The sequence below is a fragment of the Hippocampus comes genome, unplaced genomic scaffold (genome assembly GCF_001891065.2).
Source record: "Hippocampus comes isolate QL1 unplaced genomic scaffold, H_comes_QL1_v1.1 scaffold44, whole genome shotgun sequence".
NCBI classification, from domain to species: Eukaryota; Metazoa; Chordata; class Actinopteri; order Syngnathiformes; family Syngnathidae; genus Hippocampus; species Hippocampus comes.
The window spans coordinates 1,535,858-1,553,227 of record NW_017805546.1 but is presented as its reverse complement, the minus strand read 5'-3'; the positions used below and the strand labels follow the sequence as shown (position 1 = coordinate 1,553,227).

The window sequence follows — 17,370 nt, the reverse complement described above, 5'->3', positions numbered from 1 at the left end:
ATCAATGTTTTTTTTCTCTCTCTCTCTCTCTCTCTCTCTCTCTCTCTCTCTCTCTCTCTCTCTCTCTCTCTCTCAACATTTAAAATTTGAATACTCATCATTGAAAATCCGGTCGCAGTTTGACTACTTCGGTGCATTTATTAATCAGCCTGAAGTCAAACAAAATGTTTCAAATTTGTGAAATGGGATCGTCAAAAATTGGACAATGGCTGTTTTGCAATTGAAGGAGAGAGAAGGGTCCCTTGTCTGTCACACAGCGAGACAACTGACCAGACAGACAGGGGCCACTGTTGCCATGGTTATGAATATAAAAAGGGAGTCGCCAAAGGCAGCATTTGGTTAGAAGGATGTACAGGATGCAGTCTCTTCTCAGCACACAGCAACAGATGACGTGCAAGGGTAGATTTTTCTTGTTCCTCTCAGTTTACTTCCCAATGTATGATTCAGTGTTGCAAAAAAAAAAAAAAAAAAAATTGTCCAGTTCAAGGTGAGATTATTGCTTGACCAAATGAATTTGTGGAATCACACAGTGACTTTTCTTTCCGATATTTCACACGTTTGGCACATAAAGACAAAAGGGGACCACGCTAAGCTGCGTCCAGCTACGAAAGTCATCGTATCAAATTCGTCTGCTTCGCGGTCAAGAATTAATAGCGTGGGGCTGCGGGTCGATACCTTTGAATTCCAAAAACAAGCATATTAGGATGAGTGAAGATGCAAAATTAGCCAAGTGCATACATGTGTGCAGGAATGTCCATTTGCATGCGGCATATAAAGCAGGGCCAGACCCTACCAGATTTTGGGCATCTCACCCGAGTTAATTTGAAGCGTAAAGCATATCGAGTCGCAGTGTGCATGATGGGGACAGTGTAAAATGTGTTTTGGATATTCGTTTTCTTATCTAGCTATGACTAAATTGCAGCATGCCATCCACCATTGGACAGACAATATGGGGCTGACTATTGCGTGATGGTGAAACAACGTCTGCCGATAACTGGCAGCAAAATCGCCTAATCTGGTCTCGCTCGAAATTTCCATTGAGCCGTCATCTACTCAAGAAAACGGTTTGATGAATGCACGCCATACTCTTGGTTGACATTGACTTGTTTGTTGCAGAAGCCGTCTGAGGCACGTTTCGGAGGCAGTGAAGACTGGCAACTCAAATGATGTGATGAAATTGAAGCCAAATGACTCAAGCGCATTGACTGCCAGCAAATGGAAATCATGCCACCCCTGCATCACAACAGTTGACAAATCTACAGACGTGGTGTACATCACTGAATGCGGATGTGACGAGGTTGGTGATACGATGTAAATCTGCGGCACTTACCGTGGGAAAATTGCGCCAAGGTGCTGATCGCGCACACTTTTAGTCGGATTACAATGCACGCTTTGATATATGAGGCCCCAGTTTTGGCAGGAAAAAAAAATCGCAACAAGAAGATACAATCCTGCAGGCGTCAACACAGAGCTGTTACTCTGTTGTGTAACGTCGAAAAGGTGCACCGCTCTGAAATGAAAATGCGACAGGTCGAAAAGGGCCAACCTGTAAGATCATAACTCTGTCAAGGCACCACTTTGAGGTCGACAAAAGTATTTATTGGTCGGACCTCAACAACAAAACTGACACAGTAGTCGGGACATAAATTGTTTCAAATTAACACTCCATTTTCACAAGCAGCACAGACAAGAAATATTGAGGGGCAAATAGAATGGGTTGCAATTTAACCAGCACAATTTCAGCAGATTCACACAATTCCTTTTTTTTTTTTTAATTGCGTAGCCTGCGGAGAACTTTTCTGGCCATCACAGTCGTAAATGTACGTGTCCCACTTCATTCGAGGGGCTGTGACGCTCTGACGCTCACCTCTAAGTCCAATTTTGTCTCCCGATGCAAAGGGGAAAACTTTTTTTTTAATTGCGTAGCCTGCGGAGAACTTTTCTGGCCATCACAGTCGTAAATGTACGTGCACATTAACATGTCAATTGCATGAATTGTAATTCCTCCCACTTGACATAATCTCTTCTTGATAAAAAAAAAAAACTCAAAGGAGTGACTTTGTCCTACTTTTATCTTTGGACGGTCAACACAGAAATGATAACGACTTGGCTGGAGGGATGCAAGTCTGCTTCCCCGAGCACAGTCGAGGTGCCCTTGATCGTTGCTGGCATCTGAAATGCTTTCTTGACTGCGGCATCTTTTGTTTTGGAGACATTGACTGAACACCAGTGACACGACTTTTCATGAATGAATGCCCAATATGATAGGTTGACATTCTCTGAGCAAATATTAACGGTGACACAAAAGACATCCAGAAAAAAAAGCCGACATTGATCTTGGCTTCTGCTTGTGACATTCACCGGCGCCTCTTTCGATGGCTAAACAGAATGGACGGCTATTACGCGCTCACCCTGTTTATTCAATGTCCCCTCTCAGTCAGCCCCCCCTCACATCAATACAAGAATCACGGCCGGTGAAGGTTGAAGGGGGCTCAGGTGAAAAAAAAATATATCCGAATATTGAAAGGCAAAAGAACGAAAATTCACTGCAGCTTCGGAAGTTACGATGCATTGGAGATGCTTTCACAACGCTGTATAATGACATGAAAGCCCATTAAGTCGTGCATCCATCTTAGGAAAAAAAAAGACTCCCAGTGATGCTTTGAAAATTTAGCCACAGGTATGTAGAAAATTAATGAATCAAGTCACAACTCATCCACATTTGCAAATCCATGAACATTTCATCCTCGCCTGGATGGAAAACTGAAAGGTAACTCAAGTGCGCACAAACAAAAGTGGCTTTCTTCCTCCGCCACCAATCAAGGTCGCTTGACGCGTACTCTTCATCTTCACACATAAAATATCCACAAGTGAAGTTTAATCACAAACGATTTGAGAGCTGTCAAAAATGTTTCTTCACTCCAAACGATGAAATGTGAAAAGTATGAAAGTGTAACACGGAATGATGATGGCATAGCACCAAAACGTAAACAAACACGTGACAACAACATCATTCGAGAATCCTTCACGTTCGGTTTTCCACTCGACGGTCCCGTGGCCGCTAACGCTCGAGAACTGAAGTAAAATGCTCTCCCTTCTTCAGGTCAACTTGACGGGGCAAAGATAATTACAAGCCAAGGATGACAAAGACACATCAACACTTCAGTCTGTTGGGGGACAGAGCTGCAAATGGAGAGAGAAGAAAAAAAGCCCCGAATCAACAAGTCAAGTTTAATCCACTGAGGAGAGAACAATTCAATCCCATGGGAGTTTTGTTGACACTTTTGTTAACGTATCTTATTATGCGTCAGCGAAAAGTGATTTGAACTGGGGAAATTGTTGACATCTCGAAAAAAAGAAATGGACATTTTGTGCATTTAGTATCTGCTGTTTTGATGAGGAGTCCCTTGTCTTGACTATTCTGGGCTAAAAAAAGATCAGACTGATTCCTCAAACATCCATCCGGCCACTTTCTAACACGCCTCTCTTCGCGAGGGTCGCAGGCGTGCCGGAGCCTATCCCAGCTGTCCTCGGGCAGTAGGCGGGGGACACCCTCGATTGGTCGCCGGCCAATCACAGGGCACACATAGATGAACAACCATTCGCCCTCCCAATCAAACCTTGGGACAATTTAGACTAGAGTGCTCCATTAACCTGCCGTGCATGTTTTTGGAATGTGAGAGGAAACCGGAGTACCTGGAGAAAAGCCACGCAGGCACGGGGACAACATGCACACTCCATCCACGCAATGAGGCCACAGCCGGAATCAAACTCTGCACCGCTGCACTGTGAGGCGGACGTGCTAACCTGTCGTCCACCGTGCTGCCCTATTCTCAAACGCCGGTGCATTATTTATTCATTCATTCAATCATTTATTTGTTTGTTGAAAACCTCACCTATTTGTGCATTTGTGTGTGTGTGTGTGTGTGTGTGTGTGTGTGTGTGTGTGTGTGTGTGTGTGTGTTTTCTTCCTGCAATGCCACCAGGGGGCGCCAAAGATCTGGAAAATAGGAACCTAGTAATTATTGTCAAGGAAATATTTTCAAAAATACAGTAACGCATCACAACAAGGGAGAACAAATCATCTGTGAGCCTTTGATTTTTTGATGGAAAATGTGTGCGGCGGTGGTTATCAAGGTTTTTATGCTCTCTCTCTCTCTCTCTCTCTCTCTCTCTCTCTCTCTCTCTCTCTCTCTCTCTCTCTCAACATTTAAAATTTGAATACTCATCATTGAAAATCCGGTCGCAGTTTGACTACTTCGGTGCATTTATTAATCAGCCTGAAGTCAAACAAAATGTTTCAAATTTGTGAAATGGGATCGTCAAAAATTGGACAATGGCTGTTTTGCAATTGAAGGAGAGAGAAGGGTCCCTTGTCTGTCACACAGCGAGACAACTGACCAGACAGACAGGGGCCACTGTTGCCATGGTTATGAATATAAAAAGGGAGTCGCCAAAGGCAGCATTTGGTTAGAAGGATGTACAGGATGCAGTCTCTTCTCAGCACACAGCAACAGATGACGTGCAAGGGTAGATTTTTCTTGTTCCTCTCAGTTTACTTCCCAATGTATGATTCAGTGTTGCAAAAAAAAAAAAAAAAAAAAATTGTCCAGTTCAAGGTGAGATTATTGCTTGACCAAATGAATTTGTGGAATCACACAGTGACTTTTCTTTCCGATATTTCACACGTTTGGCACATAAAGACAAAAGGGGACCACGCTAAGCTGCGTCCAGCTACGAAAGTCATCGTATCAAATTCGTCTGCTTCGCGGTCAAGAATTAATAGCGTGGGGCTGCGGGTCGATACCTTTGAATTCCAAAAACAAGCATATTAGGATGAGTGAAGATGCAAAATTAGCCAAGTGCATACATGTGTGCAGGAATGTCCATTTGCATGCGGCATATAAAGCAGGGCCAGACCCTACCAGATTTTGGGCATCTCACCCGAGTTAATTTGAAGCGTAAAGCATATCGAGTCGCAGTGTGCATGATGGGGACAGTGTAAAATGTGTTTTGGATATTCGTTTTCTTATCTAGCTATGACTAAATTGCAGCATGCCATCCACCATTGGACAGACAATATGGGGCTGACTATTGCGTGATGGTGAAACAACGTCTGCCGATAACTGGCAGCAAAATCGCCTAATCTGGTCTCGCTCGAAATTTCCATTGAGCCGTCATCTACTCAAGAAAACGGTTTGATGAATGCACGCCATACTCTTGGTTGACATTGACTTGTTTGTTGCAGAAGCCGTCTGAGGCACGTTTCGGAGGCAGTGAAGACTGGCAACTCAAATGATGTGATGAAATGACAGTGTAAAATGTGTTTTGGATATTCGTTTTCTTTTCTAGCTATAACTAAATTGCAGCATGCCATCCATCATTGGACAGACAATATGGGACTGACTATTGCGTGATGGTGAAACAAAGTCTGCCGATAACTGGCAGCAAAATCGTCTAATCTGGTCTCGCTCGAAATTTCCATTGAGCCGTCATCTACTCAAGAAAACGGTTTGATGAATGCACGCCATACTCTTGGTTGACATTGACTTGTTTGTTGCAGAAGCCGTCTGAGGCACATTTCAGAGGCAGTGAAAGTGAAGACTGGCAACTCAAATGACGTGATGAAACTGAAGCCAAATGACTCAAGCGCATTGACTGCCAGCAAATGGAAATCATGCCACCCCTGCATCACAACAGTTGACAAATCTACAGACGTGGTGTACATCACTGAATGCGGATGTGACGAGGTTGGTGATACGATGTAAATCTGCGGCACTTACCGTGGGAAAATTGCGCCAAGGTGCTGATCGCGCACACTTTTAGTCGGATTACAATGCACGCTTTGATATATGAGGCCCCAGTTTTGGCAGGAAAAAAAAATCGCAACAAGAAGATACAATCCTGCAGGCGTCAACACAGAGCTGTTACTCTGTTGTGTAACGTCGAAAAGGTGCACCGCTCTGAAATGAAAATGCTACAGGTCGAAAAGGGCCAACCTGTAAGATCATAACTCTGTCAAGGCACCACTTTGAGGTCGACAAAAGTATTTATTGGTCGGACCTCAACAACAAAACTGACACAGTAGTCGGGACATAAATTGTTTCAAATTAACACTCCATTTTCACAAGCAGCACAGACAAGAAATATTGAGGGGCAAATAGAATGGGTTGCAATTTAACCAGCACAATTTCAGCAGATTCACACAATTCCTTTTTTTTTTTTTAATTGCGTAGCCTGCGGAGAACTTTTCTGGCCATCACAGTCGTAAATGTACGTGCACATTAACATGTCAATTGCATGAATTGTAATTCCTCCCACTTGACATAATCTCTTCTTGATCGCAGGAATAAACTAAATTTAAAAGAGTGAGCCATAATGTTGGTTCAATATGATTTGGCATTGGAAAAAGAAATGGTTGTTTAGATCATCAGCATGGCACGTCTTCTGTCCAATCCTTAGGGTTGTCGAGACGCACCCAAGAGGAACACCCATTTTCTATTCTTAGCAAGTGTGAACCTTTAAAGTCAACGTGTAGTTTGATCATATTCAGTGTTTGTTTGAGCTGCGCTCTGTTGACTACAAATGTCCACTTCAAACTGAATGCGGCAAGTCAGTCCACATTTGACTGAATCCCATAACGAAACGACAACAATCACATCACCAAAATTGTATCCTAAGCGTTTCATTCATTTCAATTAAACAGGAAAAAAAATGTAAACACCAAGAAGATTGGATGCATTCATCCATTATGCATGCCGCTCATTCTGTGCAGACACCGAGTGAGCAGAAGAGTGCACTCTGGACAGAGGGTCAATCACACAGGTGACACAGCGATTTATCCGTCCATCTATCGAGAGCCGCTATGCCTTTTACCGTGTTCCAGGTCACGGAGAAGCTGGAGCTTCTGCACCCAGCGCGGGAACAGAGCCAAGCTTAGCCGCATGAAAGTCAGCTCTGTGAATCGGATGCATCACAAGCTCTTATCCCGCTGATACGGCACATGTTTCAAAACAAGTGGACTAATGTTAGAAGGACTTCTCAAGCAGAAGAGGAAGAGCTTTTTTTTTTTTATCTTGAATTATTGAACCTGAATAAGAAGATTCAACAACCCAGATACACACTCATGTATAATGAGGAAACCCTGAGAGATATGCCCCAGGCAAGTTCACTTTCTTGCTCAAGTTCATCTCATAAAGATCCTGTCACTGGCACATTTCAAGCGACCAGTCCCACTTATCATACATTAGCCTGTAGCAAAACTGCCCACACCAAACAAAATCCTCACATCGAAGTCAGATATGTCATCGAGGAGAGGGTCTGGGGTCTGATGCGGGTTTTTTTTTCCCCGTGTGTGAAAGTGTCACAATCATAGGTAAGACCTATGAAGATATGAGAAGTAAATTGGTATATTATCTCACTGAAAATAAAATAAAAGTGCAAATATAAGCCACATGAGCATGCCCAAACAAGACTTGGAAAGCACAATTGAGTGTACACACAGTGTGGCACACCGGCTTGCGAGCGTTATCCAACCTGTCTGACAAGTTGAGAAGCACGACAGGCCAAACGGGACTGGGAGTCACCTGCTGGGTGTCTGATCATCCTCAGCAAACAATGATGCCAGTAACCTCGACAGAGTATTTGTTTGAAGTAAATAAGAATTGATGGAAATCAGAGAACCCTCATGCACTCGCTGCACTGAACACCGATGGCCGTTTTCCACCGCTCTTGTGCTAGTGCTAGTGCTAGCTCCGGGCCAGTACCCGGGTTGCACCAGTTCTTTCTTTTTCCACCACCGAAATTGGCTCCAGCTCTAGCTCTGGTGCTTGAAAGTGGTGCTTAAGCTGGCTCCGATTATTTGTTGGGCCAGACTCTGGAGGGCGGGGTTATCGTGTAGCGAAATGACTCCCTGGACACACGGAAGTTTTGCACTAATTGTTGAGCAGTGAACTCGCAGATGTGCCCAGACAGCATGCGATCTCCGACTCGCAGTCAATTCAGAAAGATAGAAGCGTTTGCTGATTGCATGTCCATTACTGTTATACTCTACATCCAAATATAATCGATGCTATGCTAAGTTGCCTAGTAGATGCTAACAGCGCATTAGTATTACTAATATTATGAATGAGTAAAGGTCGACATAAGCAGTGACGTTTGGACACTTTATGATGATGTCATGACGTCGAACCTACTTGGCTCTCTGCCGGTGGAAATCCAAACACGTTCTTCGTAAGAACTTGTTAATACCAACTAAGCACAGCACTGGCCCTGGCGCCAGCACCAAGTTATTTTTTTTTTGAGGGGGGGGGGGTGGTATAAGAGCTCTGACCATGGCTAAGCACAGCACTGGCCCTGGCGCCAGCACCAAGTTTTTTATTTTTTATTTTTTTTTGGTATAAGAGCTCTGACTGTGGTAGAGAAATATCAGTCTTGCTCCATTTGACATCATCACAGAACGACATGAACAGTCATGAATTTTACTCTTCTTGGGGGTCTTTGTCCTTCAAAGTCACATCAGCTCGTGTCAGGACAGCTTCCGGGAGGAGGGAGGGAAATAAGGAAGGCCTTTTGAGTATCTTTGCGACACCACGTCAAAGACAGCGAACAACAGCCAAGAGAATCTGGGGCTTTCTTCACAGGCAGCACTCGAAAACACAGTCAGGAAAACGACTGTTGGTATACATGACAGAAAGGAGAATTGGGCCGCAGAACCTGCTGACTCACTCTTATCATCAGAATAGCTGAGCACTGCTGTTGCTTGGGGGAAAGTTTCATAACACCCCCCTTCACTAAAAAAAAAAAAAAAAGTGATGCTGTATGGAGAAATAAGGGGTAAGAAATAAAGCATGAATTTCTTAAAATCCAGTGAGCAGACTGACTGTTACAATCAGAACACAGCTCATGGGGAAAAAATTAAATCCCACGACCACAACGAAAGCCCTGATCAGGTTGGGAACATCATCATGAGAGTGGTGGTAGGAGGGTGTGGGGCTTCGATATTCGTTTTCAGTCTCAGCATGATTCATTTTCAAATTCACACTCAATTACATGGCAATATACACTCACCGGGAACTTCATTAGGTCATCTTTCACAATCTAATTACATCTAATATTGGAGCTGTATTAAGAAAAATAGCTATGTTTTTTTTAATCTGCATTCAAAAAGCGAATGAAAGAAGTCGAGCACAGAGACCTTAGCCAAGATGAAAGGATCCAGTTTTGAATCAAATTAGGTCATCTTTCACAATCTAATTACATCTAATACTGTATTGGAGCTGCATTTCAAAAAAATAGATATATTTTTTTTAATCTGCATTCAAAAAGCGAATGAAATAAGTCGAGCACAGAGACCTTAGCCAATATGAAAGGATCCCGTTTTGAATCAACAGCAGAATTGCGGCTCGAGATCATTACCGCGACTTCGACTGTTCATCACTCGCCACAAACCAAATATCAAAAGACATCCGTTGTGGCCAAATGAAATTGGAATGTGTTGATTCAAAACAATGAAATCATGCACGGTACAATCCCAAACGAGTGTTCACACAACGGACTGGCGACAAATGAGTCATCCCAGCAGGTAAGAACGCATCCTCATTGAGCACAAAAAGCAAAAGCGAGCGTACGCTTTCCGTCAGATGATCACTAAAACTTCTGCTCCCTCGGACCCTCTCTGTCCAGTGTCCGGCCTTTGTCTGATCAATGACTTTATCACTTTGTCGAGCATAATTGTCCCCCCCCCCTCCACCCTCCATCAATGATTACGTTTCGGCGCATGTCGGCCCGTCGACGACAACTTTTCAGGGAACGACGGCCGCATGTAGACCCCCACCCCCATCCCTACCACCACCACCACAACCCCTTCCGCACCCAACTCCCAAAGTTCTGGTGTACGCAGGCAAAAAAGAAACCCAATATATGCATGTCATTATTTGAATGTCAAATGAAGTGCTTTGCGAGTGTTCAAACACTACGTAGACAAAACGACAGCCGCCTCCCACTGTCATCCAGAGAAGAATCCACGGCAAATCTGAAGTCGGACTCGTGCTGATCCTCCACAATGTGGCATGCCGCACATGTGTGTGTGTGTGTGTGTGTGTGTGTGTGTGTGTGTGTGTGTGTGTGTGTGTGTGTGTGTGTGTGCGCCTGCTGTGTGTTGTTGTCGAACAGCACCGCAATTGGCCAACAAAATTAATCATTCAACAACAAAGGCACTGGAGTAGAGAGTAAAGATCTGTGCCTACGTACAACATTTGTGGGCTGCATGTCAATAGCAGTTTTGATCGGATGCTCAATCAAGTCCAGGATTGATCAATTCCCACCCTGAGCATTCAGGCTCACATTCATACCTTGAAAGTACTGAATTAATCTAACGTGCACATATTTTGGAATGTTGGAGCGACATGGGGGAGGACTCGAACCCTGAACCCAAGAGCTGCGAGGCAGAGATGCTACTTTGTCGGTCATCGAGCTGCCCCATTTCAAATTCATTAAAAAAAAAAAAAATCTCATCAAAGTAGACGCTGTTCCAACTGCTAAGAGGCGACCATTTTCACTTGTTGTCATGATCACGTGTCCCAATACCTTTGTTCATTTTATGCTCACGTCAACCTCTAAGCAGGAAGCAGCTACATGTATGGAGAGGTATGTCCAAAAAGAAAAGGCCACTTTGTCGCACTCCCAACAAAAAAAAAAGCAAACAAGACAGCAATTGGACCTCACACATAGACAAGCCTGAGCATGTAGGCAAAAACAGCAATTGCAATTTCATGCGTGCATGTCCCGGCAGTGCGTGAGCGTTTCTGTGTGTTCGTGTGGGTGTGTGTAATTACAAGTGGGTGTGTTTGGTGACAGGCTTAGGCACACGCTGAAACAGCTGATCGGAGAACATGCACGCAACTTGCTCATGACATGACAGTGGACCCTGCAAGATCGCGAAAGCCCGCAATGATGATGTCAAAACTACTCGGGGCCGAGTGGGCTCACAAAGACCTTCCGAACGCGCCTTCTTGCTACCCAATAGCACCATCATTCCCACGATGTCATGCCTCCTCCAGTAGAGGTCGGTAAACAAGCCAAAGCCAAAGTCCACACGCGTTATTAGGTAATTTACCAAAGCACCGGAGCCCTTATTTTCCTGTACGGTGCCATAGCAGCAAAACCACGAGCACAACATAACATAACAACATCGCGGTTGCTCAAATCATGCGTAAATAAGAAGGCAGCTGACACGAACGAATCGTTTGGGAGAGACATTTAACACAATCAAGACGGAATTGTATGACGACATGCCCGCGTTGGGGAGGAAGGGGGAAAAAAAGAATTCAACATACCTTTTTAGAACCACATGCAGTGAGGAGGACTGGATGGAGGAGTGCAGGGTCTATCGTTGCACACGGGTAAAGTCAGTCCACAGCGTTTATTCCTCCGGTATGGCAAAAAGAAAAGAAGGGAGCGTGTGTACGTGCTTGCGCGTATTGCCGGTAAAAAGCCTAATGAGAGAGAGAGAGAGAGAGAGAGAGAGAGAGAGAGAGAGAGAGAGAGACGCTGTCAGATGGAGGGAGGCAAGAGGGGAAAACGACGCAAGCATTCAGTTTGTGAGTTGAGCGGAATACATAAAACCCATCTTTCTTTGTTGTCTTTTTCATACGTCACCAGCAAGTACTCACATTAAGATCGCGGTGCAAACAATGTTGTATAATCCGGGTGCGTGTCCGTGGCAATAGTGGGGCACCGTGAGATGGCAATTCCGATGTTTCATTGTACTGACATTCGCCCCGTTTTTTAAATTTAATATTTTTAAAAGGCCCCCATTACATCAGAGGGGCCGCTGTCATTTCGCGCTATGTCGTCAGAACATTCCCCTTGATTGCATCACCAAGTCAAACATCACAACCTTCCGTGTATTACCCTTCACGAGTGATTGGATTTAGCGGCACAAAAGGTCACCGCAACCACAGTCACATTTTGTGGGCTGGGGAAAAGAAAAGGGGGCCACTCTGTGAAGAGCTCACATTTTGTGCGGATACCAGTCACCGGTTGCAGGCGGTGTGCAGCAAATTTGTGAGCCGTCAGAGCAGGTAGTGATGCCGGCCACGGCCAGGTGGCGCTGTCTGCCGCGGCTCACGTTTGAAAGTTCAATGGCAAAAGGGAGGAAGAAAACGTCATTCATACAGCGCTGTTTTTGGACCTTCAAAGATTCGTTACAAAATAAGCGACTGAACAACAACAACAAAAAAAAATACACAAAAAGAGACTAACACGAATAAAGATAAGAATGTCGAACTTTAAAAAAAAAGCCAGTTTGAACATGAGAGTTTTGAAGGTTTTGTAATGAGTCAGTTGCTGATGGGTTGTGGGAGTGAGTTCCATTGGCATCGAGCAGATTGACGTCAAGTTTCAACAGGTTTCATCTCAAATTGCATCTCAATTGAATCCATGCGTGTGTGCATTCCTAAGCTGCTGTGCAAATGGACGTGACACTCTTTGTATCAGTCAATTAATATTAAAACTTTCCATCCAGATTCATGTTTGAGCTGTTCTCGGCGCCGTGCACAGGATCTGGAAGGCTGAGACAAATCCAAGTTAACCTCTGATGTTGCGTAGCTTCTCCTTCAACACTTTGATATTTTGCTGCTGTATTTTATTCCAGAAGGCTCGAGCGAGATTTGCCGTACTTATTTGAAGCAGTGGAAGAGGCAGTGGAGGTGGAAGTGCTGCTTCCTTGATCTTGCTCAGCAGCGGTTGCACGGGCAGCGAATGGTTGAGGTGGCAAGTGTTCTTTCTGCCAAGTGCACAGCCTCCTCTACGGTGCTTGTGAAACACAAATCAATGAAGTAAGCAACGAAAATCACCTTCTTGACTTTCTCTGAAGTGGTACGGGGTTGCAGATCATCCATGATTGTTTTTTTTTTCCCCATTTATCAGGAAATCGTCTTCCTCCACCTTGTTCAGTAGGCCAATGATGTCCTTTTTCCTCTGCTTCCAAGATGACAGTTTGGCATTTGCTTCAGAGCCTATAGTCGATTTGCGAAGACATTTAGGGGCCGCGGAAGTTGGCAAACCCTCTCCAAAGTATGCAAGTTACTGTCTTTTGAAATGAGATGCCATCAGACGCACAGCGTAACAGAACTGCACAACAGGCCCGCTGCTGTTTGAGAAATCTCTCAATCATTCTGTCAGTGGAAGCCCATCTCATCACGACATCATGACAAACTGAATGTTAACAAGTGTTCAGGATTGACGGATTCTTCCTCAATTCTCTCCTCCTTTTGTAGCTGCGAGAGAAGCCCTGCAAAAGATGCCAAAGAGTGAAATATTTGAATTTGGGGCACTTTGCTACAGCTCAGTTTGGATTCTGGCCAAAATTAATTTTCACCAACCAATGTGACTCTGCTTTAGGCATTGTTTGCATTCAGCTGTGGTTCACTCAAAACACTCACAAGCAATTGTCCCACTGATGTGATCAAGTTTGGCATGGACTGTAATGATTAAGTGGGTCCAGCTACTGACTCTGAGTGCTTTTGAAAGGACATCAGCAGCATCCTGTCCCTTCCCCGTCCGATGATTTTACCCTGTTGTCCTTCCCTGCTATCTGCTGACCCGGACGGGGCGATTTCCTTCTTTCCATTTGTTCCACCATCACATGAACTCATGGCGGTGGAATGCACTGTGGCTAAAACATGACTTTTTATCTCCTTTTCCTTATTTGAAAGAAAAAAAAAAAAACTTTTTTTTTTAAATCACCATAACGGGACAGTTTTTTTTTTTTAAATAAAGGTGACATTCCCCCATGATTTATGAAGACACTCGAACAAGGTGCATTATCTTTTTTCAAAATATTGAACATGGTTTTTTTCCACATTTTGGTACTCTTTTAAAGACGACACAAAACAATTTCATATCTGCCCTTTAAAATGCACGTGAATGACCATCATGAGCAGGGGTCAGCGGTCATGTTCCAGCATGCTTGGTCGTTCTGATAACTGCAGAAGGCAAAGCAGCTCCCACGCAGCTGCACAGGAAACATGCCGTGACATCCTGAACCAGGTGACATTTTTTCTTGGCACTCATCTGTCCAAAACATCAACAGCCTGTCGTTACGGACATCAGAAAAATCAGAGACGCCGCCATCCATGTCAACTTTGTCACAAACTGGTGAATATTTTCTATCGGGGTGGAAGGTGATGACATTAAGGCACTGCGATCGTTGTGGCTTCACTGATTTCAGGGGTAAGATTTGAGGTGGAAGGATAACAACCATGTCCTCAGTCAAAGTGCAATGACGCATTGACCCAATTCACGATTATTCTGACCCCAGAAATTACAATAGGTGTGTAGGTGGTGACCCCTAGTGGTGGAGTTGGTTGAGGTAGCCATTTTGAACAGACATTCTCCTTGATTGAGCTTTTCATTCGGCACAATCTGTTACACTGAAATACATTTTAAGTAAACTGTCTACCGTTAATGGACTTTGACTTGGCAAGGCATCGAAAGCAGCACTGTAGTAGTTGGGCGTCGTACCGAAATGCTCGAGCTGTTCAGTTCAACAGCAGGGCCAATTGTGTGCTCTTATTCAGTGTGGGTTGACTCCACTTCTCGGTTTCTTGATAATGTGCTGTGAAATGCACTTTGGATCTGTAATTATGTGTATTTATGTTTGCGCTTGATTTAGTCTCAACTAGTATTTTAGCCCAAAGGCTTAAATAAACATATACTTCTCAGCCATGGTGATCGCTCACAAACTTTTCGTATTGTGCATGCGACAAAACTGATACTTTGTGAATAATTAAATGCAGGAGGACGCTTGGTTACTAACGCCATCGTACACAACAAATAACGGCATTACGGAACAGTGACACTTTGTGTCCAGTTGATGCAAATGGAGCGTGCTGGCATACCATGCATTGTATTGTATTCTATCGTCATTTGTAGCAGGCAAAGGCGGATGTTGGGTGCTTGCAGGTCAGCTTTGATCACATGGGCCTGCCATGAAATCGTACGCTTCGCCTCTAGAGGTCGTCATTGCACTTAATTTTTCTTTCCTAGCTCCACTTCCCAAAGGCACCAGAATCAAGACTGCACAGTCATTTAAAGACAACTACTTGAGCGGTGATGGACGAAAGCATAGATACCACCGCATTGCTAAATATCCCCTGGCTTGAACGATTAACAGTTAAACAAGCACGAAGTACTGTGTATGTACTGTACAAACGATTCCTTGAAAAACTGCTGGAGATATTGGGTGGTTTGACAATGCAACGCAGACGGTCACAAACAACTAGGGTAGTACAGTTTTGCTATTTTGTGCGGTATACACTGTATCAAAGGTGGCGAGAATGGCATGGAATAAAATAGAATTAGGGATGAGTATCTTTCACATACGAGCCGGTACTGTATCGACAACAAAATAGCTAATTATAATAAAATCTCAGTCATTTCAATTTATTATTTATTCTTCAATATATAAATTCGACAAATACAACACAACAATATAATTATACAATAAATGAGTAAAAGAGGACGGAGTCAAGATAAATGAAGCCATAACATTTTATAAATATGATACAAGCAATGGATAAATATAATAAAAATTGGCAAAGGTACTTGAATCCAAGTTCAGCACGGTTAAGCATGCAGTCTATCTGATTTAAAGTTCATCTTCCAAATTTTTATTTATTTACTTTTTAAAGCTGAAGTTATTATCCTGTAAAGTCACCAGTGGCAGGAATGGCCCTTTAACGGTTTGGAAATGTGGGCTTCTTTGTCTTGACCATTTCACAACAATGTAAAATACAACGTTTATCATTGTTTGCCCCTTCTGGGACATTCCCGTCGTCAAGTCCAGTTCCTGATTCAATAAGTGAATTAGAAGCACGCACGCACTGTCCTTCCACTTTCAGTCTTGCTGCAAGTCGAGACGGCGGGAGGAACTGTCGGTCTCGGAGGCTAACGGCGACTTCAGGTCAGTGTGAGCGCTCACATCTTAATCCTGGTTTAGCATGTATGCTGTGTAGCCGTACCTCTTAAAGATCTTACATTTTGGGATGTTAGTGATGGCGTGTGCAAATTATGACACCTTGGTGGGCCTTTTTCATATTCCTCATAAAACGTGAGCGCCGACATTCCTGAAAAAATAGCGGGACTGTTTATATGCTATGCATGTACTGTGCATGTTTTATTTATTTTTTTTAATTTTGCCGTTTCTTCATTACAAAACGGACAATGGGCGTGGCCTTTAATTTGAACTTGCTGGCTGCTGATTTAACAAGTTGTCATGTGGTTTCAGTCAGCCGCAATGAATGTGACTTTTTTTTCTCAAATTTGAACTCTTATGCGCCATTCCACTCAAATTATACTTCAACAGACTCCGCACACGATGAAGTATGTTATTTGTAAAGGCCGACTTTTGGTTTTGAATCTGCCATGAATCTGTACCATGAAGCGGCCGGCGACTGTGAAAAATAACGTCCACTGAAATTCCTGGCGAAAACGTTTGAATGTACAATAGAGAAGTTGGAATGGATGTTCGTGTAAACTGTGAGAGGAGAATGATAGCCTCTAAAAGGGACGCATTGATGTATTGCTTGGGGATTTTACTGATCCTCTCCATCTTTTTTTTTTCCTCCAAAAGGTTAATGAAACATGTTGCTGTGGTGTTGCCTGTCGTTGCTCGCCTTCAGTCAGTTGACCTCGAGCGCCAGTCCTGGAGTCAAGGTCAAACTGACAGATAAGGGCATTGAATATGGTAAGGGTTGCAGAAGAATCAAAGGCTGACAAAGCAGCACGTTTCATGATGACTTCCTCTAAAAGGCAGGCAGCTGGGGATCGCTTCCATCCAGAAGAAACTCCGAAGCATAACAATCCCAGATATATCCGGCACAGAGAGAGTGTCCGTCATCGGCAAGGTCCAGTACAGCTTGTCAAAGTAAGACAATCGACTGATCTGATGGAGATTGCCAAACGTTGTGTGGCCACTTCAGCATGTAATTCCCTCCAGTATGCAAACAGTGGCGGCGGGATTACCTTCCTCCACTGTGGACCTGGTGCCCGGGACCAGCGTCAGACTGTCTATTGGGAACGCCTTCATCAATATGAAGGGAAACTGGAGGGTCAAATACCGACGAATTTTGTAAGTGTGAAAAGATTTGTTGCGTCCACAAAACACTCGTTTCGCCTGCTGCAGTGTCGCGTTTCATCCAAACAGGAAGGACAGCGGCTCCTTTGATTTGAGTGTGACAGGGCTGTCCATCAGCTCAGTTGTGGCGGTCAAAAGTGATGAAACGGGGCGACCCCAGGTCAGTAACGTCGACTGTACGGCGACTGTCGGCACCGGGAACATCAAATTCCACGGCGGAGCCAGGTGAC

The 17,370-nt window shown here is 44.0% G+C and overlaps 2 protein-coding genes and 1 long non-coding RNA gene across 5 annotated transcripts in view; 2 read left to right on the top strand and 1 right to left on the bottom strand.

Annotated features, from left to right (window-relative positions):
* The window catches only part of LOC109521504 (protein 4.1-like), a 49,649-nt gene extending 37,814 nt beyond the window's left edge, over positions 1-11,835 (bottom strand). Inside the window, exons 1-2 of one of the 2 annotated variants that reach the window (XM_019879338.1) lie at positions 11,673-11,835; positions 11,337-11,495 (exon numbers count right to left, since the gene is read on the bottom strand). The gene's annotated coding sequence lies outside the window, so the exon portion shown is untranslated. The remainder of the gene's footprint in view (positions 1-11,336; positions 11,496-11,672) is intronic. The other variant, XM_019879339.1, reaches the window with a different exon arrangement.
* LOC109521508 (uncharacterized) lies at positions 10,162-13,813 on the top strand. 2 transcript variants are annotated; one of them, XR_002169373.1, is made up of 2 exons: positions 10,162-11,065; positions 12,656-13,813. It is a non-coding gene; the product is annotated as an uncharacterized LOC109521508 (long non-coding RNA). The 2 variants fall into 2 exon arrangements; XR_002169372.1 differs by lacking the exon at positions 10,162-11,065 and adding an exon at positions 11,507-11,600.
* A 2,086-nt stretch (positions 13,814-15,899) lies between these two features.
* The window catches only part of LOC109521506 (bactericidal permeability-increasing protein-like), a 15,316-nt gene continuing 13,845 nt past the window's right edge, over positions 15,900-17,370 (top strand). Inside the window, exons 1-5 of the mRNA XM_019879341.1 lie at positions 15,900-15,967; positions 16,637-16,750; positions 16,816-16,930; positions 17,003-17,134; positions 17,210-17,244. Of these exons, the coding sequence (XP_019734900.1) occupies positions 16,648-16,750; positions 16,816-16,930; positions 17,003-17,134; positions 17,210-17,244 (385 nt within the window). The 5' untranslated portion in view covers positions 15,900-15,967; positions 16,637-16,647. The remainder of the gene's footprint in view (positions 15,968-16,636; positions 16,751-16,815; positions 16,931-17,002; positions 17,135-17,209; positions 17,245-17,370) is intronic.